Here is a 16,191-nt window from a genome sequence, read left to right on the forward strand (position 1 = left end):
CTCAGCTAGAAGCCAGGGTCAGGGCTGGCGAGTGCCATGGTGGTGGGAGCCTCTTCCACCTCCGTGGCAGTGCTAAGGATTTCAGGGTGCAGGCTGGGCTGAGTGACCCTCCTCCTCCACCTCCACCCCCCAGTGCACAATAAATAAGAATACAAGAATAAACTCTGTGTTTCGTGTACTAGTACTCACAACTGGAAAACCTACTTTTGTCCCACCCTGTATAGCATCCTCACAATTGAGTGGGGAGACCAGCATTAAACAAGAATGTGCACAAACAGTGTATGTGTTTGACCACATTGTATGATAGTCGCTGAGCACTTCCAGAGTAATAAGTTCTTATAAGCATTTCTCACCCCATAAGAAAGGCAGATGAGAAAACAGAGGCACAGAGTGGTCAGATGACTTCACACAACCAAGGTAAGTGGAGCATGAGATCAACTTAGATTTGCCTGCCTTCTGGCAGGAGCACTTAACTGCCCTGACTCGCTCGCTGTGTTTAGAGCAGTGGGCACCAGGATGAACAAGATCTGTTGGTGTCCCCCACCCTCGGAGAGCTCACAGTCCCTGAACATGAGGAAGAAACCAAGCGTTCGTTACTCCCCTTTCCCCCCAAGTGTGGACCCTGGACTGACAGCATCAGCAGCGCCTGAGCGCTTGTCAGCAAAGTGGAAGCTCCAGCTCGGCCCAAACCCTCTGGACCAGGGGACTGACTGCAGTGGAACAAGACCCGCAGGTGCTTGGTGCGCACTTCCAAGGTGGAGAAGCGTGGTCTAGAGTCCACCGCTCTGATTAGAGATGAGACACCACCGTGGCTCAAGCCTTTGGAGGTCAGAGATGGTGGAACCTCAAGGCTTGGTTTAGGAACCCAACCTAGGCCTGAATGGTTCCACTCTTGTCCTAGGCAGCCAGCGGGTGGGACAAAAACGGGAAGGAACGCGAGGTGCTCAGAGCGTGCACGGTGCTCCGAGCATGCACGGTGCTCCATGGCGCTGGGCTCCCGGAGCGCTGTCCGTGCGCCTGAGGTGCTTGCAGGCTCCCGGGGGGGGGCCGAGCCCAGCGGAGGCGGCGTGGGCGCCCTGAGGGCCCGGCCGCCGCGCCGCGCCCCCTTCCCCGCGCCGGGCCGGGTCAGCCCGGCCCCTCAGCTCCACCCCCTGCCTCCCCCTCCCGCCCGCTCGCGCCTCCTGAAAAGCCTACCAGCCCCGGGCGGCGGCGCAGAGCCGGCCCGGCGCACCAGGCAGCCAGCGCGGCCATGACGGCGGAGAAGGCGCTGCCTCTGGGGAACGGGAAGGCTGCAGAGGAGTCGCGGGAGCCTGAGGCGCCGGGGGGCGGCGGCGGGGGCGCCGCGGCGGCCGTGCGGGTCCCGCGCGACAAGGCGGTCCACGAGCGCGGCCACTGGAACAACAAGGTGGAGTTCGTGCTGAGCGTGGCCGGGGAGATCATCGGGCTCGGCAACGTGTGGCGCTTCCCTTACCTGTGCTACAAGAACGGAGGAGGTGAGGCGGCTGGCGCGCGCGGCCCTGGACAGGGTGCAGGGAGGAGGCACGAGCCCGGTGGGTGCGGGCGGGGGGAGCGAGGAGGGAGCGCGAGACCCCCCCCCCCCCGCGCCTGCGTGCAGCGGGACCCTGAGGGGAGTGCCCGCTCTCGGCCACCTGGCGCGGGAGGGAGCGCACCCCCCAGCCAGGCGCCCCTGCCCAGCGCGCATGCGCGCGTGCTCTTCGCACCTCAGCGAGCCGCCTGCCGGCCTGGCACGTGACGGCTCGTCTGCCGCCCAGACCCAGGGGCCTTTGCGCCTTTGCATTTGCGACCTGTTTCTGCCTTTGGGGGCAGGAGACGACCCCTCTGAGCCTCGGCTTTCCTCACTGGGAAGCTCCCTGAGGAAAAGGAGCTCGCTTCTGAGCGCTTAGTGAAATGCCAGGCTCCATGCCGAGCATCCCGTTTAGTCTTTAGACTCGGCGCACCCATTTTGCAGGTGAGGAAAAGGAAGCGTAGTCTGAGAAGTCACTCACTCCGTAAGTGATAAAAATGGCGTTCTGATACCAAAGGCTTTGTTTTTAAAGTGGGACGAGACGGATAACAGGGAGTACTTTTTGGTGAGGCACTGCCGTTTGACTTCCTGCCCAGTCTTTCATTTGCTCTTAAGGCCCTTTCTGTGGCCTCCTTTTGGGCCTCTCTGGTGGAAGAGTTGGCACCAAGCAGTCTCTTGTACTGGCCTCACAATCACCCACGACAAATAGCTGCAACATTGATTTATTGTTTAGGAGATGCTTAGAGATTGGGGGGTTGGGGCCCGGGAAAGGACGGCGATGAGATAATCCTTTGTAGTAACATTTCCAAATAAGTTTGGTGGAGATGCAGCGGTGAATCCTGACATCTCTCCGTTTAAGAAATGGGCTCCAGACTTCAGGAACCTCCACCTGTCATTATTACCAGAACAGCCAGCAGGTCTGAGGCAAAGGACCTTGTAAAACTTCATTGGGTGGCATAGTTTCTCCAAGACAAAGGCCTGTTTCTGTGTATTCCTCTGCCTTTGCTGTTTCCCTGCCTCTCCCGCAGATCCCTCGACCTCAATGAAAGTAGCTTAGAGTTGGCTGGCAGGGACCATACTGTTAGGCTGTGTGGAGCAGGATTTGATGTGTGAGCAGCTGTAGGGAAAGCAGGAAAGGTACTGCTCAGCCTGAACCCTTTCTTTGGAGACATTCATCCTGAAGGCCCACGCCTGCTCCAAACTGGTAATGACGTGGCTGCTGGTATAGTGGCTTGGCAAGGGGGCGGAGAAGCAGTGGACTCCAGGACCCTGAATGTGCCCTGCACCCTTACCGAGGATCCCACCTCTCTTTGCAGATTCAGCCATCATAAGCTACATGTCTGCTTAGAAACATGTGGAAACCCTTCAGAATAGCCCCAGACAAAAATTGTTTAAGCATAATAGTTTCATGCCAGAAATTTTTATGCCAAAACTAAAAGCAGAAAACAGGATAAGTTGGATTAATTAACAAATTCTGCCACAGATTTAAAAGGTTGTGGTGAGTAAAGTTTAAAAATTAGTCTTTAAGAAAAAAAAAAAAAAAAAAAAAAACAACCAAAAATCCTCTAACTTTCCAAGATTTTCCATTGGGTACACAGATATCCTTATTTAATTAAGACAGTCACCTTAAGGATTACTAGCTTTGTGGATATATGGGCCAAAAGGCTTTTAAAATAGTGTCATTTGTTAGGTTCTAGAGGATTCACAGGTAAATTATAGCATATTAGGAAAGCTGCTATATTTTTAATATTTAATATTTTTAATCACAAGTTTAAATGCAGCAAACACCCTCTCATCCCCTTTCAAATGTGTGTGGCCTTCTAATATTGTTGGGGTACCTGCTTATCAACAGTTTACCTTTTTAAAAAATATCCACTCATAGATTTTAATGGTAGTTTGAAATATTTCTTTTCTAATGTGGAACTTTAAAAATAATGTCTTGCACAGAAAAGCTAAGAACCTTTCAAAACCTGGTGGATATGGTTCTATTATCAGGATTAATCAAAATTGTTGCTATTGATCCTGCAGTTAGAGAGACTTCATTTAGCAAAAAGCAATTTCAGTTAAAGCCTTCATTTGTGAGATCAGATGGTGGGGAATGGCATGTGTTTTTCATGCTTTGTTATTAGAGAAAGAGAGAGAATGAGGGATTTGGAAAAATCCCTTTCTGGTTATAACAGCTCATGTTCACCTCAGTTATTTAATTTGTTTTACAGAAAGGCAGAGGCAATGGGTATTGTGTTTCAAAATTGGAGCTCTAAGGCTTATGGTGGTCTTTTCTCAGACTGATCCAAAGCCAGCCTTTCTGGACAGATTCTTGCTGCAAACTCTTTATAACTCAACTTCATACCTGGGCCTCAGCTATAGGCACCTGATATTGCATATCTGCTTAAGATTACTTTTCTTTATGAAGAAGCTATTTTTCAGGTCATTTCCAAAGTAAATAGAAGAAGAGGGTCCCCTTCACCTAGCCTTTGGAAGTTACTTTAGAATAAAAAGGAAGGTATGCAACATTCAGAGAGAATGAATTTTACCTATGCTGGAGGGTGAAACATAAAAACAAAAGAATCAAGCAATGAAACACTTTCCTTTACATTATCATCTTATCAACACAATAATTCTGTGAGATAAGTGATGCAAATATTAGGTATTAAAGCCCCATATTACAGAGGAAGAAGTTGAGGCGGGGAGGTGTGAGATAGATCACTCAGGGTAACAGGTAGCAGAGGGCACAAGCTTAGGCCCGCATTTTCTGACGCTGGTCCTCATTCAAGCTCAGAGAATATTTTGTCTTGCCTGTAGTAGGTGCTTATTAAAGATTTCTTGTGCTGAACATAAAAATGGTGCGAGCAATTTTAACATCATTCCCATATTTTGCATTCTTGCAGGAGCATTCCTGATTCCCTATGTGGTGTTTTTTATTTGTTGTGGAATTCCCGTGTTTTTTCTGGAAACGGCTCTGGGACAGTTCACGAGTGAAGGTGGCATTACATGTTGGAGAAAAATTTGCCCTTTATTTGAAGGTAAAGATTGAGTTAATCAGAAAATAAAATTATGACTGAGTGATGACAGGTTATCAAGAGTAGCTTAAGTACATATGTGAGGTTAAAATCATTCCCTTTCCTTGTTCTTTCAGGCATTGGTTATGCAACACAGGTGATTGAGGCCCATCTAAATGTATATTACATTATCATCTTGGCATGGGCCATTTTCTACCTGTGCAACTGCTTCACCACCGAGCTCCCCTGGGCCACCTGTGGGCATGAATGGAACACAGGTATGCCCTCAGGGAGGGTCTCTCTTCTGGTCCTGGTGGGGGACCTGCTGTTGGGTGTGTGTCTTTGTCCTGGAGATCAATCCTGACCTCTGGCCTCTCTGTGTGAGTCCAGATTCCACTGAAACTGAAGGTCATTGTGCAATGGGTCTGGGTCCGTTCTGTGGGTTGCAGTGCTGAAACCTAAGCTGAGCCCTGGTCCAGGAATTGGCATGGGTAGAAGATGATGATGCTTTTTCTTCGCTTTGCCAAATATAGAGACTGAGCCCTTTGGGGGCAGAGTCGGGAAATAAGGGATTCAGTCTCCAATTTCAGCCCTGCTTCTCTAGGCATTGGATTTTCCTTTATAAAATGAAGGGGTTAGTTTAGGGGTTGCAAACAGGACCAGTAAGCCAATTAAGCTTTAGGCCAGTGACCAGCAAAAATAAAAAATTTATTTGACAGCTCAACTTGAAATATCGGAAGACTTCACATGAAAATCCAGATTTCCATTTTCTCTGGAAAAATTTGAAAAGATCTGGCAACACCAGACCCACATTCCCACATTCTTGCTTTGCAGCAATGGTTGCAGCAGAGGGGCAGCTGTTACCTTTGGATGAGACCACAATCCTCACCCAGTCCCCTTTGCTCATTTACTTTACCTGTCCAACACAGGTAGATATTTGAACTCAGAATCCCACCCTACCGTTTGAGTAAATAACTTTTGAGATTACTTTAGATTCTAATTTGCTATTTGTTTTTCAAATTGTCATCCTTTCAGGAGCGAGTCATAACCCAGAGAAGGCAAATTCATACAAACTCATACCTGTGGTACCTGTGCTTAGAGCAGACATCATTAATCAATTGTAGAACTATTTCCTTTTGAGTTGAGTGTTGACCTCAGAACCCTTCTCAGCAGTATTCTAGACAGCTACTGCCTTTTGAGTGAAACTGTCATACATGCTTTAAGCTATTCACCATTCCTGTAGTTAGGTTGACCCGGAAGTGGCCTGTATCCTAATGGCTGAGCTATGGTGAGATTGGGTAGAATGTTGGTCACCAGCAGAAGGAACAATAGGTATTAGGCCTAGAAAGTGCTATTGACTAGCTTCTAACACTACACAGCTTTGCCCTGCTCCCTCTCCTGTTACATTTTGTGGACTTTTCACAGTTTCTTTAGGGCCCTAAACCTTTCTTTGGCCAGGGATCTTTTAGAGATGTTTGTCAGGTTGAAATTCAAGGACATATTCTTAGAAGCCTGTGAGCCTTCCATGATAATTTAATTGTGTGTATTTATTTTGAGGCTACTCTAAAAATATGCAAAGGTTCTGGATCATCTGCGCAACACCTTATAACAGGACAGTCAGGATATTTCAGTTCCTGACTTGGTTCATGTTTACAATTAAAGATGTATTCTTGGTAAATAGGATGATGGCAGTCCAGGGGAAAAGAGCAGAGAGATTTAATTCATAAATGGTGCATTAGTACTAAATAAAGTTCCAGTTGAGAATAAAGGTTATAGGAATTCAAGTTATAGGAATAAAGGTTTTTCAAAAGCACGAACAGAGAAAGATGGTGATAGAGTTGAGTCTCAAATAGGGCATGGAAAAATAGGCAAGCCAAGCTCAATATAGACCCTGACTCCGGCCTGTCAGTTTATTTCTGTTGAAATCCATTTAATATTACAAAATGGCATTATTTTACACACCTGCTTTATGCTATCAATTTGAATTGTATTGGGTCTGTAGTTTAGTTAGTATTTATGGGTAAATTGAATTCTAGTTTTATAGTTGTATAAATACTATAATTACAAAACTTTATAACTCATTATTTATTTGTGCATGAAACACAACTTTAGAGAATAGGACAAGCCTTTGACAGGGAAGTGGAAAAAGGGAAAGAAGATTTAGGAACAAGGCAGGAAGCAAGTTTGATAGGGCACATTGAGTGAAAATAAGACAGAAAAGGCTCCCTGCCCCATCCCCCAACTTTTCCTCCTGTTTGAATCAATCAGACCACGCCTCTCAAACTGTTTGTAAGTTATTGATTTTACCCCCACTGTTCTTTGAGGCATGTTTACTTGGAACAGTTGCTCCATCGGCTCTGAATGTTTTCCAAGATCCAGCCCTTGTGGAGGTTAATCTTGTATTTCTTGTCTTGTTTCCACTGTAGAGAAATGTGTGGAGTTCCAGAAACTGAACATGACCAACCACAGCCATGTGTCCCTGCAGAATGCCACCTCTCCCGTCATGGAGTTTTGGGAGTAAGTGGAATCTGACCCATCTCCCTTGTTCTGTGGGGGCACCATCCTTGTTCTGCTCAGTTATTATTGACCTCACCCGTGGAAAAAGCCTGACCCTTCCTCCAGTCTTGCCCTTTCTGGCTTCTGTGGGCATTTAATGGCGCTGGGAGCCAGAGTGGAGCTCTCTAGAGGTTCCCCAAAGGGACAGCTGAGAGAAATGCTTTCTTGTTCTTTGATGACATGTCAGCATGCCTAGTTGGCTATTAGGGCAAGAAGTGATTGGTAAAATGATACCCAGTTTAAAATTTTATTTTTAATAAAAGAGAAGGTGTTTGCAAAAATCTTCAGTTGAGAGTTTATTTAGCCTGGAAAGCAGACATCTCCAGGGGGAACAGGTGAGCTTTCTTTCAATAGCTGAAGTAGATGAACTTTAATGGATAGAGGTTATCGAAAGGCAGGTTTCAAAAGTGCTTAAGGAAGAGCTTAGTCTCGCAGTATTGTCTGTAAGTACTTCTGAAAGTTGTGAGCACTCATCCCCGGAAGTGTTTGACCAGTGTAAGGCTGCTGCCGAGTGTTGCTGGGGAGGTGTCTGAGTCCACAGACGTTAACTGCAGTAATTGTGTGGGTGGGTGGACATTTCCCAGGAGATGGGAATTTTTCATCCGTGTTCCAAAGGGGTTATGACCTGGGAGTTACAGGGCTGCCACATGGGGTTGTATTAGTTGTTTGCTGCAGAACCCTAGCAGAGCATTAACATTGTGGATGTGTGCTCCAGAATTGTGCAGTGTCCACCTGCGTAACTGCACACGGTGACCCTGATGTAGGAGCATCTGCAGTAAAAGATCCCTTTCCCACGGTATTCAAGAGGTTTCCTTTATGAGTCAAAGGCTGTCTGAATGCTTTCTTTTTCATCTGAAAAAAAATCTGTTTCATTGAAGAACCTCCCCTATCTTAATGCTCATTACTACCGTGTTTCCCCGAAAATAAGACATCCTCCGAAAATAAGACCTAGCGCATGGAAAGATAAGACATCCCCTGAAAATAAGACCTAGTGCAACTTTGGGAGAAAAAATTAATATAAGACACTGTCTTATTTTCGGGGAAACAGGGTAGTAGCATAGAGGAGCAGTGATTATTGAGTGATTTTTATTTCTTTCCCAGGTACAATTCCTCTCCTTCTCTCTTTAGAAGTCATAATGCTATATGTATATATGAGTCCCAAATAGTACCCAGATCTGTCTTGTATGTTTTAAAATTTTACATTAACGGTACCCCTTACTTACATTTTTACAATGTTGTTTCTTTGCTCAATATTGATTTAGAGATGTGTCTCTGTGATACTTGTAGTTTTGGTTCATTCTGTTTTTCCTGTTACATAGTATTTCAATGTATGAATAGACTACATTGTATTTAGCCAGCTCCTTTGGAGGCAATTAGACTATCTCCACTTTCCCACTATTATTAAGCACACTGAGTGCTTCTTTGCTGTGCTTCTGTGTATGCATAAGTGTAGGTCTTTAGGCCATATAACTAAGAGTGGAATTGCTGGGCAGGAGGGTGCATACATTCTCAGTTTTATCAGGTAATGTCAAATTGCTTTCCAAAAGGACTATTCTAATTTTTTTCCAAGTAAAAGTGTGTGAGAATTTCTATTGCTCTGCATACTAGACAGTACTTGAAATGGTCAGAGTTTTTAAGTTTTGCCAGTGTAATGGGTATGAAATGGTATCTCTCTATTTTATATATGCATTCTCTATTTACTTTTGAGGTCAAACATCTATTCATGTTTTTTATTCTCTATTTGGGTTTCCTTGTCTGTGAACTGCCTGCTCGTAACCTTTTCTCTGTGGATAGTTTGTCTTTTCTCATAGGTAGAAAATCTTGATATATTCTAAATATTAATAGAATATATTAATAAAAGCTATCTGCAAATAGCTTTTCATAGTGTCTGGCTTTTCTTTTTTATTTATTTATGGCATATAGGAGTTTCAATTTTATTGAAGTAAAAGTTGTCAATCTTTTTCATTTGCATAGTTGGTGTCTTACTTAAGATATATTTCCTTAACCCAGAGTTGTAAAATATTTTCTTCTAAGAGTTTTAAAGTTTTCTTTTTTCTACATTTATGAATATATTCTACCTTGAATTTTGCTTTTGCATATGATGAGGTAGGAATCCAGTGTTTTAAAAATAAATAACTAATTTCTCCAGCAATATTTACTGAACTGTTCATCTTTCCATACTGATCTGTAGGACTATCTTCCATATATTGTGTTCTTCAAAGCACAGATCTCTTTTGGGTTATGCTGTTCTGTTTCATTCATCTCTTTTGCTAATTGTGTGATACTGCAGCTGTAGTTTTATTGTAAGTCTTGAACTGGTAAGGCAAGTTCCTCACTTTGTTCTTTTCCAAAATTGTTTTAGTCTTCCAGAAGAATTTTAGAGTCAGAACAAACAACTCTGTGGGAATTTTGGTTGGGAGTATATTGAACTTACAGATTAATCTAAGGAAAACTGACATTTAATATATATATATATATATATATATATATATATATATATATATATACACACACACACACACACACAATATATATATATATATATATATATATATATATATATATATATATATATTTCAGAGAGGGAGAGAGAGACAGAAACATCAATGATAAGAGAGAATCATTGATTGGCTGCCTTCTGCACACTCCCTACTGGGGATGGAGCACACAACACGGGCATGTGCCCTTGACTGGAATCAAATCCAGGACCCATCAGTCCACAGGCCAATGAGCCAAAACAGCTAGGGCAAAATTGACATCTTTATGCTTGAGCCTCTCTCTCCATGAACATGGGATGGCCCTGCCTTTATTTAAGTCTTTTAAAATGCCCCCTGGAGCAGTGCTATTTAAATGTGGTCTGCAGAGGAGCAACATTAGAATCACTTGGTTAGAAATGCAAATTCTCCAGCTCTTCCCAGACCAAATAAGTCATAGTCTCAAGTAGAGGATCTATATAATATAGCACTAGAGAGGTGGTTGCTGTGGTGGATCTCTTTGGCCTTTTCCAACCCCATCAGGTGATGTCTTCTTAGAGGACTGTCACAGAAACTTCTTTTGGACCTGCACATTTGAGGATCTGTAAAACATGGTCTCTGTACCCCCTTAGAGAACCCATCCTAAAATCCCACCCATGGCAAGGTGTCTATGTAATTACTGTTGTTTGCACCATTCATTTCCTTTGTAACATATATAGAAAACCTCAATTGAATAATTATTTATGCAACATGCTTGTTTATTGTCTGAATTTTCCAAAGGCAGTCATGAAGCAGCACCTTTTCTGGTTTTACTCACTACTGCTGGTCTGTGGAAGGCCCCCAGTGAGGGATTACAGGATAGATGCATGAGACACAGGCAGGGAGACAGTATTTTCTAGAAAATACTACAAAAGAAGTGTCCAAGTAGGCTCTGGCAAGAATTCATCTTATCACTCAACTCCCCAGCAACAGCCCTGATTACTTCCAGGGTCCCTTTAAAATCTATATAACCTACCCGTTTGGACACGGAAATTCAGAAGGGGACAGTTAATCTGTGTCTTCAGGTGTCCCTGGACCTTTTTGCCTGTGACTGGGTAATTCAAGGTGAAAGTCCATGGGGGAATGAACCCAAGGTTCTAGTTTTGTATTCATATTCCCTCTGTTTCATCTATATAGTGCTGAATTCTGCATCCTAAAAGTCCTCAAATGCTGGTGTGACATTCACCCCTTCAGAATGTGCTTTTATAATACAGCTCTAATTCATTTTTTTTCTAGAGTAGAGCTTGGAGTGTAGACACTCTGGGAGATGTGCGTAGCATCCTATGAAAAATTATTTTGGGCCACATAAATTTGAGAAGGGCTGAAAGCTACCTAACAGATAAAGAATATCTGTTATCTTTGATTAGCCCAAATTTCCAAATGTGTTTTCCAATGACATCATTGAAAATCTTTTTCCTCCCTCCACCCCCACCCTCACCCCTGAATGCTGGCATTACACTAAACATCTGACAAATACTTTTCTAGGAGGAAGTTCTTCCTTAAGTTGAGCCAACAGTTGACTTATGAAGCTTTGGAAACAACAGGCCTTATTCCTTTTCTGTATGGCAGCCCTTCAGGTATTGGATCAGGTTTCCTCAAAAACATTTCTTCTCTACTTCTTTTGCAGTGGCTCATGGGTACCTCACCTTTGTTCATATCTTCAGTGGGCCCCTTTTGTCCTTTTTCAATGCCTCTAACTCTGGAACCTCACTCAGGGCCACATTATTAGTCAGAGTAGCCTGCATTGGCATATTCATTCATTTGGCAAGTGTCTTAGGTCCTGGGGCACCTAAGAAGAACACTGCATTTCGGGAGGAGGCAGAAGTGTAAGATGCAGTTGTAACTCTCTAGAAATAGAGGTGAGACAGGCCTGCACAGATTACCATAAAATTCTTCATAAGGTGCCACTTCTCTGCCCATGGCCAGAGATGGCTTTACCTTGATCTTGGGCACCTGCCCTCAACCCTACCTTGAGGATCCATTTCCTTTTTCAGGGTATAATTAAAATTACTAGCTCAGCCAGTGAAAATAGCTCAGTCTCTAGTCCTGGATTCTAGCTCTAGCAGGGGTTGAAGTGGCTTTTCTTCCTGATTGCAGATTTCAAAATTTGGCCAATCCTGGTATCCTTTAGTAACTCATTGTGCATCTGGTATCCTTGCATTTATTTAAATATGTTTGCAGTTCTAAATTTTGAGCTTGTGTCCTCTAGTGGGATTGAGTCCTATTATGTGTGTAACCAGCATTGTGGCAACAGATGGACTTTGTTTTCATTTTCTTTTCTCAGTCTCTTGGGTTCCTTTAGTCTAGGGTTTTTTGAGCAAGTTCATGCTTACTATATATACAGTTGAAATCACTTTTGCATGGTGTCCATTCAACAAATTCTTTTGAGCACATATTGCATGCTTGGCCCATATTAAACTCTAAGGTCTATATCTTTGTTCAAAAGGATGAGGTCTTGTTTTTCTGGTTTGTGTACATGAAGAGTTTTTCAAAATTTGTTTGAGTTCTGGACAGTTTGGCTCAGTTGCTAGAGTGTTGGCCTGCTGACCGAAGAGTCCTGGGTTCGATTCGGGTCAAGGGCACATACCCAGTTGCAGACTTGATCTGGGCATGTGGGAAAGGCAACCAATGTGTCTCTCTCATTGATGTTTCTCTCCCTCTGTTTTTCCCGTTCCCTTCCACTCTCTCTAAAAAAATCAGTAGTAAAAATCCTCGGTGAGGATAAAACAAAAACAAAACATTTTGTTTATTTCAGAATCACATGACCACTGGAATTGCTTTTCCTTGGATATAAAACTGGGGAGGCAGAAGAGCAGGAGTAAAACCCTGATTTTCTCTGTGGGCCCAGGCCCTTTCTCTACCTCTTTCTCTCAAACTCCTCTTCCTCCCTGCCCATCTCCTTCCTCTGCACTGGCCTTCTTTCTGTCCTTTGTTCATACTGAGCTTGTCCCACCCTCAGTCTCAGAAGATTCCTCACCATGTCCCTGTGTATCTGGCTCCTTCTTATCATTGAGTCTTAACTCAAATGTCATTGGAAAGTCCTCCCTGCCACCTCAGCTAAATCAGCACTCTGCCCCTCTCAACCCACATCACTCTGTTTTGTCTACATAGTACTTAGCTGAAATCCTCATGCCTTTGTTTGCTCGTCTATTTTCTCTCTCCCTCCATCCAAGTATAATCCTCATACCAGCAAGGGCAATTCTGCTTTATTTCCTGTTATCTTGCCAGCACTTTCTAGGTGCTCAATAAATATTAGTTGAAATGGATGAGTGGAAGAGTAAATGAATGAATAATGGCTTTTCTTAACCCCTTGGAGTTTATTTTCTGTCTATAAACTGGTAATGATGATAACGCCCACCTGCAAGGCTGAGATGAGGATTAAAGAACTCCTCACCAGTACCAAGCCCAGCACAGTTTAAGTCCTTTGGGAAGGTTTGAATGCAGAAAGAGAATGTTCGTGATTGACTCTCCTCTTTTGGTGATGGGGATTAGCCCTGTTCCCTGCGTTGCCAACCTCTCCGATTGCTGTGAGGATAAAAGGAGAAAATGAGTACTAAGAACTTTGATGGCTTGTAAGTGAGGTGCCCAAGTTAGTTCCTGGTACTGAGGCTAGGTGTCCTGCTCGGCACTTGCCTCTGCTGGTATAGATTCATGACTTAGCCTTATCCAGAGTTGAACTGTGTATCTAAGTCAAAATCCAGCACTCCCTGGCACTGTCTGCTTCTGTTCGTTTGGATTGCTCCACTCTGAGTATATAACTTCATTCACAGTTATGCTTCCACCACTTGTCCAGTGCATGACATGGGCAGCTTAGATAACCACTCTGAACTTCCGTCTAGCCCTCCAGAAATAGGATGTCATAAGACCTACCTGTCAGGGTTGCTGAGAACATCAGACGAGGCCTATATGCTTTGAACATGGGACATGTTTAATAGATGGTAGCTAAATTTACGAGGAACACTTTATTACGATCTTTGAATGTCTACATGGGTACCTTTCGGCATTCTTAGGGAAGGCTTAGCCAGGTCTGTTTTCTCCTCACAGTAGACCTGGAGAACTCGCTTAGTGTATTTCCCCTTGAATGTTCTTTCAACGTTTTTGAGCAGCTATGCATTGTATTCTGGGCACCTTGTCAATAGCCAGTAAGATGTCGGGGGAGAGGGGGAGGCTTTCTGTCCCTGAAGAAGCACATAGCCTAGTAGGGAAATCTGGAAAGTAAAATAATAATAATAATAATAATAATAATTATTATTATTATTATTATAATTTTTAAAATATAAGGCAACATTATCTTTAGGGTGCTTCCATGGAGCCAAGATGAGGAAGCCCAGATATCTGGGCTTTGATGAAGGCTTCCTGGAATTATCAATGTTTAGCTGGGTTTTGAAGGATGAAAAGATGTTCATGTGATTAATTTTGGAGTGAATGAATGATACACCAGGTAGAGAAAGTAGCATAGGCCAGGGCCCAGAACACCTGAAGTTGTTTGTTGAGGCTTGCAGACTTTATCTTCAATATGACTGCATCTGGAGCCTGGGGAATGGTGGGGGACTTTGCTGAGGAGTTAGGCAAGGGCTGAGGTATTGTTCAGAGATAAGTCTTTATTGAGCACCTATTGTATGTCAAGTATCATTGAAGGTTCTGGAAAACAACCTGAATGAAACAGAGACTCACCCTGGTGCTGACAGCACAGACTAACTAAATACGCAGAAAGCATTATATTAAGTTGGGATTATCTCCTGAAGAAAAAGCAAGCTGGGAGTAGAAAGTGGCATGGGCTCAGGAGGGCTTCTCTGAGGAGGTGGTATTTGAGCAGGGACCTGAGAGAAGTAAAGGATCGAGCTCTGAGGCTGAGGGAGAATGAAGGAAGCATGACCCTGAAGTGAGAGGGTATTTGGAGAAGAACAGGCAGCCAGTGAGGCTGGAGCCAGGCCTGAAGGACCTTGCACTTTTCTATAGGGTTTGAAATTATTCTGTGGGATGCCTTCAAAAGCTATCTATAATAATAAAAGTTTAATATGCTAATTAGACTGGACAGCCAAATGACCTTATGGACGACCTTCCAGACGAAGCTATGTTGGTGGGGCCAAGGCAGAGATGGTTAGGGGCAATCAGACAGGCAAGCGAGTGGTTAGGGGCAATCAGGCAGGCAGGCAAGCAGTTAGGGGGTGATGAGGCAGGCAGATGAGTTTAGAGGTGATCAGGCAGGCAGCCAAGTGGTTAGGGATGATCAAGACAGGCAGATAAAGTGGTTAGGGGCAATCAGGTAAGCAGGCAGGCAAGTGGTTAGGAGCCAGCAGTCCCAGATTGTGAGAGGGTGCAGGCCAGGCTGAAGGATCCCCCTTCCCTGTGCACAAATTTCATGCACCAGGCCTCTAGTAGCATCTATGGAGTAATACAGTTATGTCTGAGAGAGGAAGATAGACATCTGGAGGGTCAGGGGTAGGGGTACATTTGGTTTGGTCCAGGTGCCTGAAGCTGAGACCTCTGCTTGGAGAGAGAGGAGGCGGGGTGGGAATTGGTGCCCTCACCTGTAGGAAAAGATGGGAGGATGATGGTAATTCTGCCTGGCCATGCTACGTACCAAGGTGATTAAACAACCACCTCTCTGATCTCTTAATGCCTCCTCAACCTCCCACTTGAACTAAGATATCTCTGCACTTCCTGGGTGGGCTTTTCCTGACAAGGGAGGATAGGAAGCTCCATTCAAATGTGCCTAAATTATCACGACTTTTAAGTAGCAGCAGAAATCAACTTAGCAATAACCCCCATTACTTGGGCTGCTCATATGCTTTGTACCCAAATTCCACTTCTGGCATTCTGTTCTGTAGACATGACCACATTATTTATGTACACCTTGTTGATGGTAGTATTGTATGTGATAGGTAAGAAGAAAAAAATGTATAATATGTTCTTAATTATCATTAAGTATGATACTGATTAGATGACTTATGATATATTCCTGCACAACCACTAAAAAGGAATGAGGCAGAAAATGTATCAATATGGAAAATATCTAAGATAAAGTTAAGTAAAAAAGGCAAGGTGTAGAATCTTGCATTTAATAATATGTATATATAAATATATGTATGAAAAAAAAATATTTCAATATATATGTATGGCCCCGCTGGTATGGCTCAATGGTTGAATGTTGACCTATGAACCAGGAGGTTAAGGTCAGGGCCCGTGCCCAGGTGGCAGGCTTGATCCCCAGCGGGGGGTATGGAGGAGGTAGCCAGTCAATGATCTTCTCTCATCATTGATGTTTCTATCCCTCTCTTCCTCTCTCTTCCTCTCTGAAATCAATAAATATATATTTTAAAAATATATATGCATATGCTTTATTCCCATGGAACATTTCTGGAAGGATTCATAAGAAACTATTAACTGTGGTGATCACCTGATGGGGATAAGCAAGGGGATAGAAAGAGAGAATTTTACTTCTTGCTTTACGGTATACTTTTTTATACTATCTGAAATAAAAAAAATTAAAAAAATAATAATAATAAAAAACAAGAACATGATTATTTGATACTAGTAAAAAAGTAGAAGCCCTGGGGTCTTTAAATAAGTTGTCATTAATTGTAATGATCCTTCT

General features: G+C 43.5%; 1 protein-coding gene across 1 annotated transcript in view; it reads left to right on the forward strand.

The window, feature by feature from the left end:
* The first annotated feature begins 1,188 nt into the window (after positions 1–1,188).
* Positions 1,189–16,191, forward strand: part of SLC6A11 (solute carrier family 6 member 11) — a 102,820-nt gene continuing 87,817 nt past the window's right edge. Inside the window, exons 1-4 of the mRNA XM_036431097.2 lie at positions 1,189–1,493; positions 4,414–4,548; positions 4,662–4,802; positions 6,951–7,041. Coding sequence (XP_036286990.1) covers positions 1,250–1,493; positions 4,414–4,548; positions 4,662–4,802; positions 6,951–7,041 — 611 coding nt within the window. The 5' untranslated portion in view covers positions 1,189–1,249. The remainder of the gene's footprint in view (positions 1,494–4,413; positions 4,549–4,661; positions 4,803–6,950; positions 7,042–16,191) is intronic.

This window comes from Pipistrellus kuhlii, unplaced genomic scaffold, assembly GCF_014108245.1.
Source record: "Pipistrellus kuhlii isolate mPipKuh1 unplaced genomic scaffold, mPipKuh1.p scaffold_m20_p_11, whole genome shotgun sequence".
Classification (NCBI taxonomy): Eukaryota; Metazoa; Chordata; class Mammalia; order Chiroptera; family Vespertilionidae; genus Pipistrellus; species Pipistrellus kuhlii.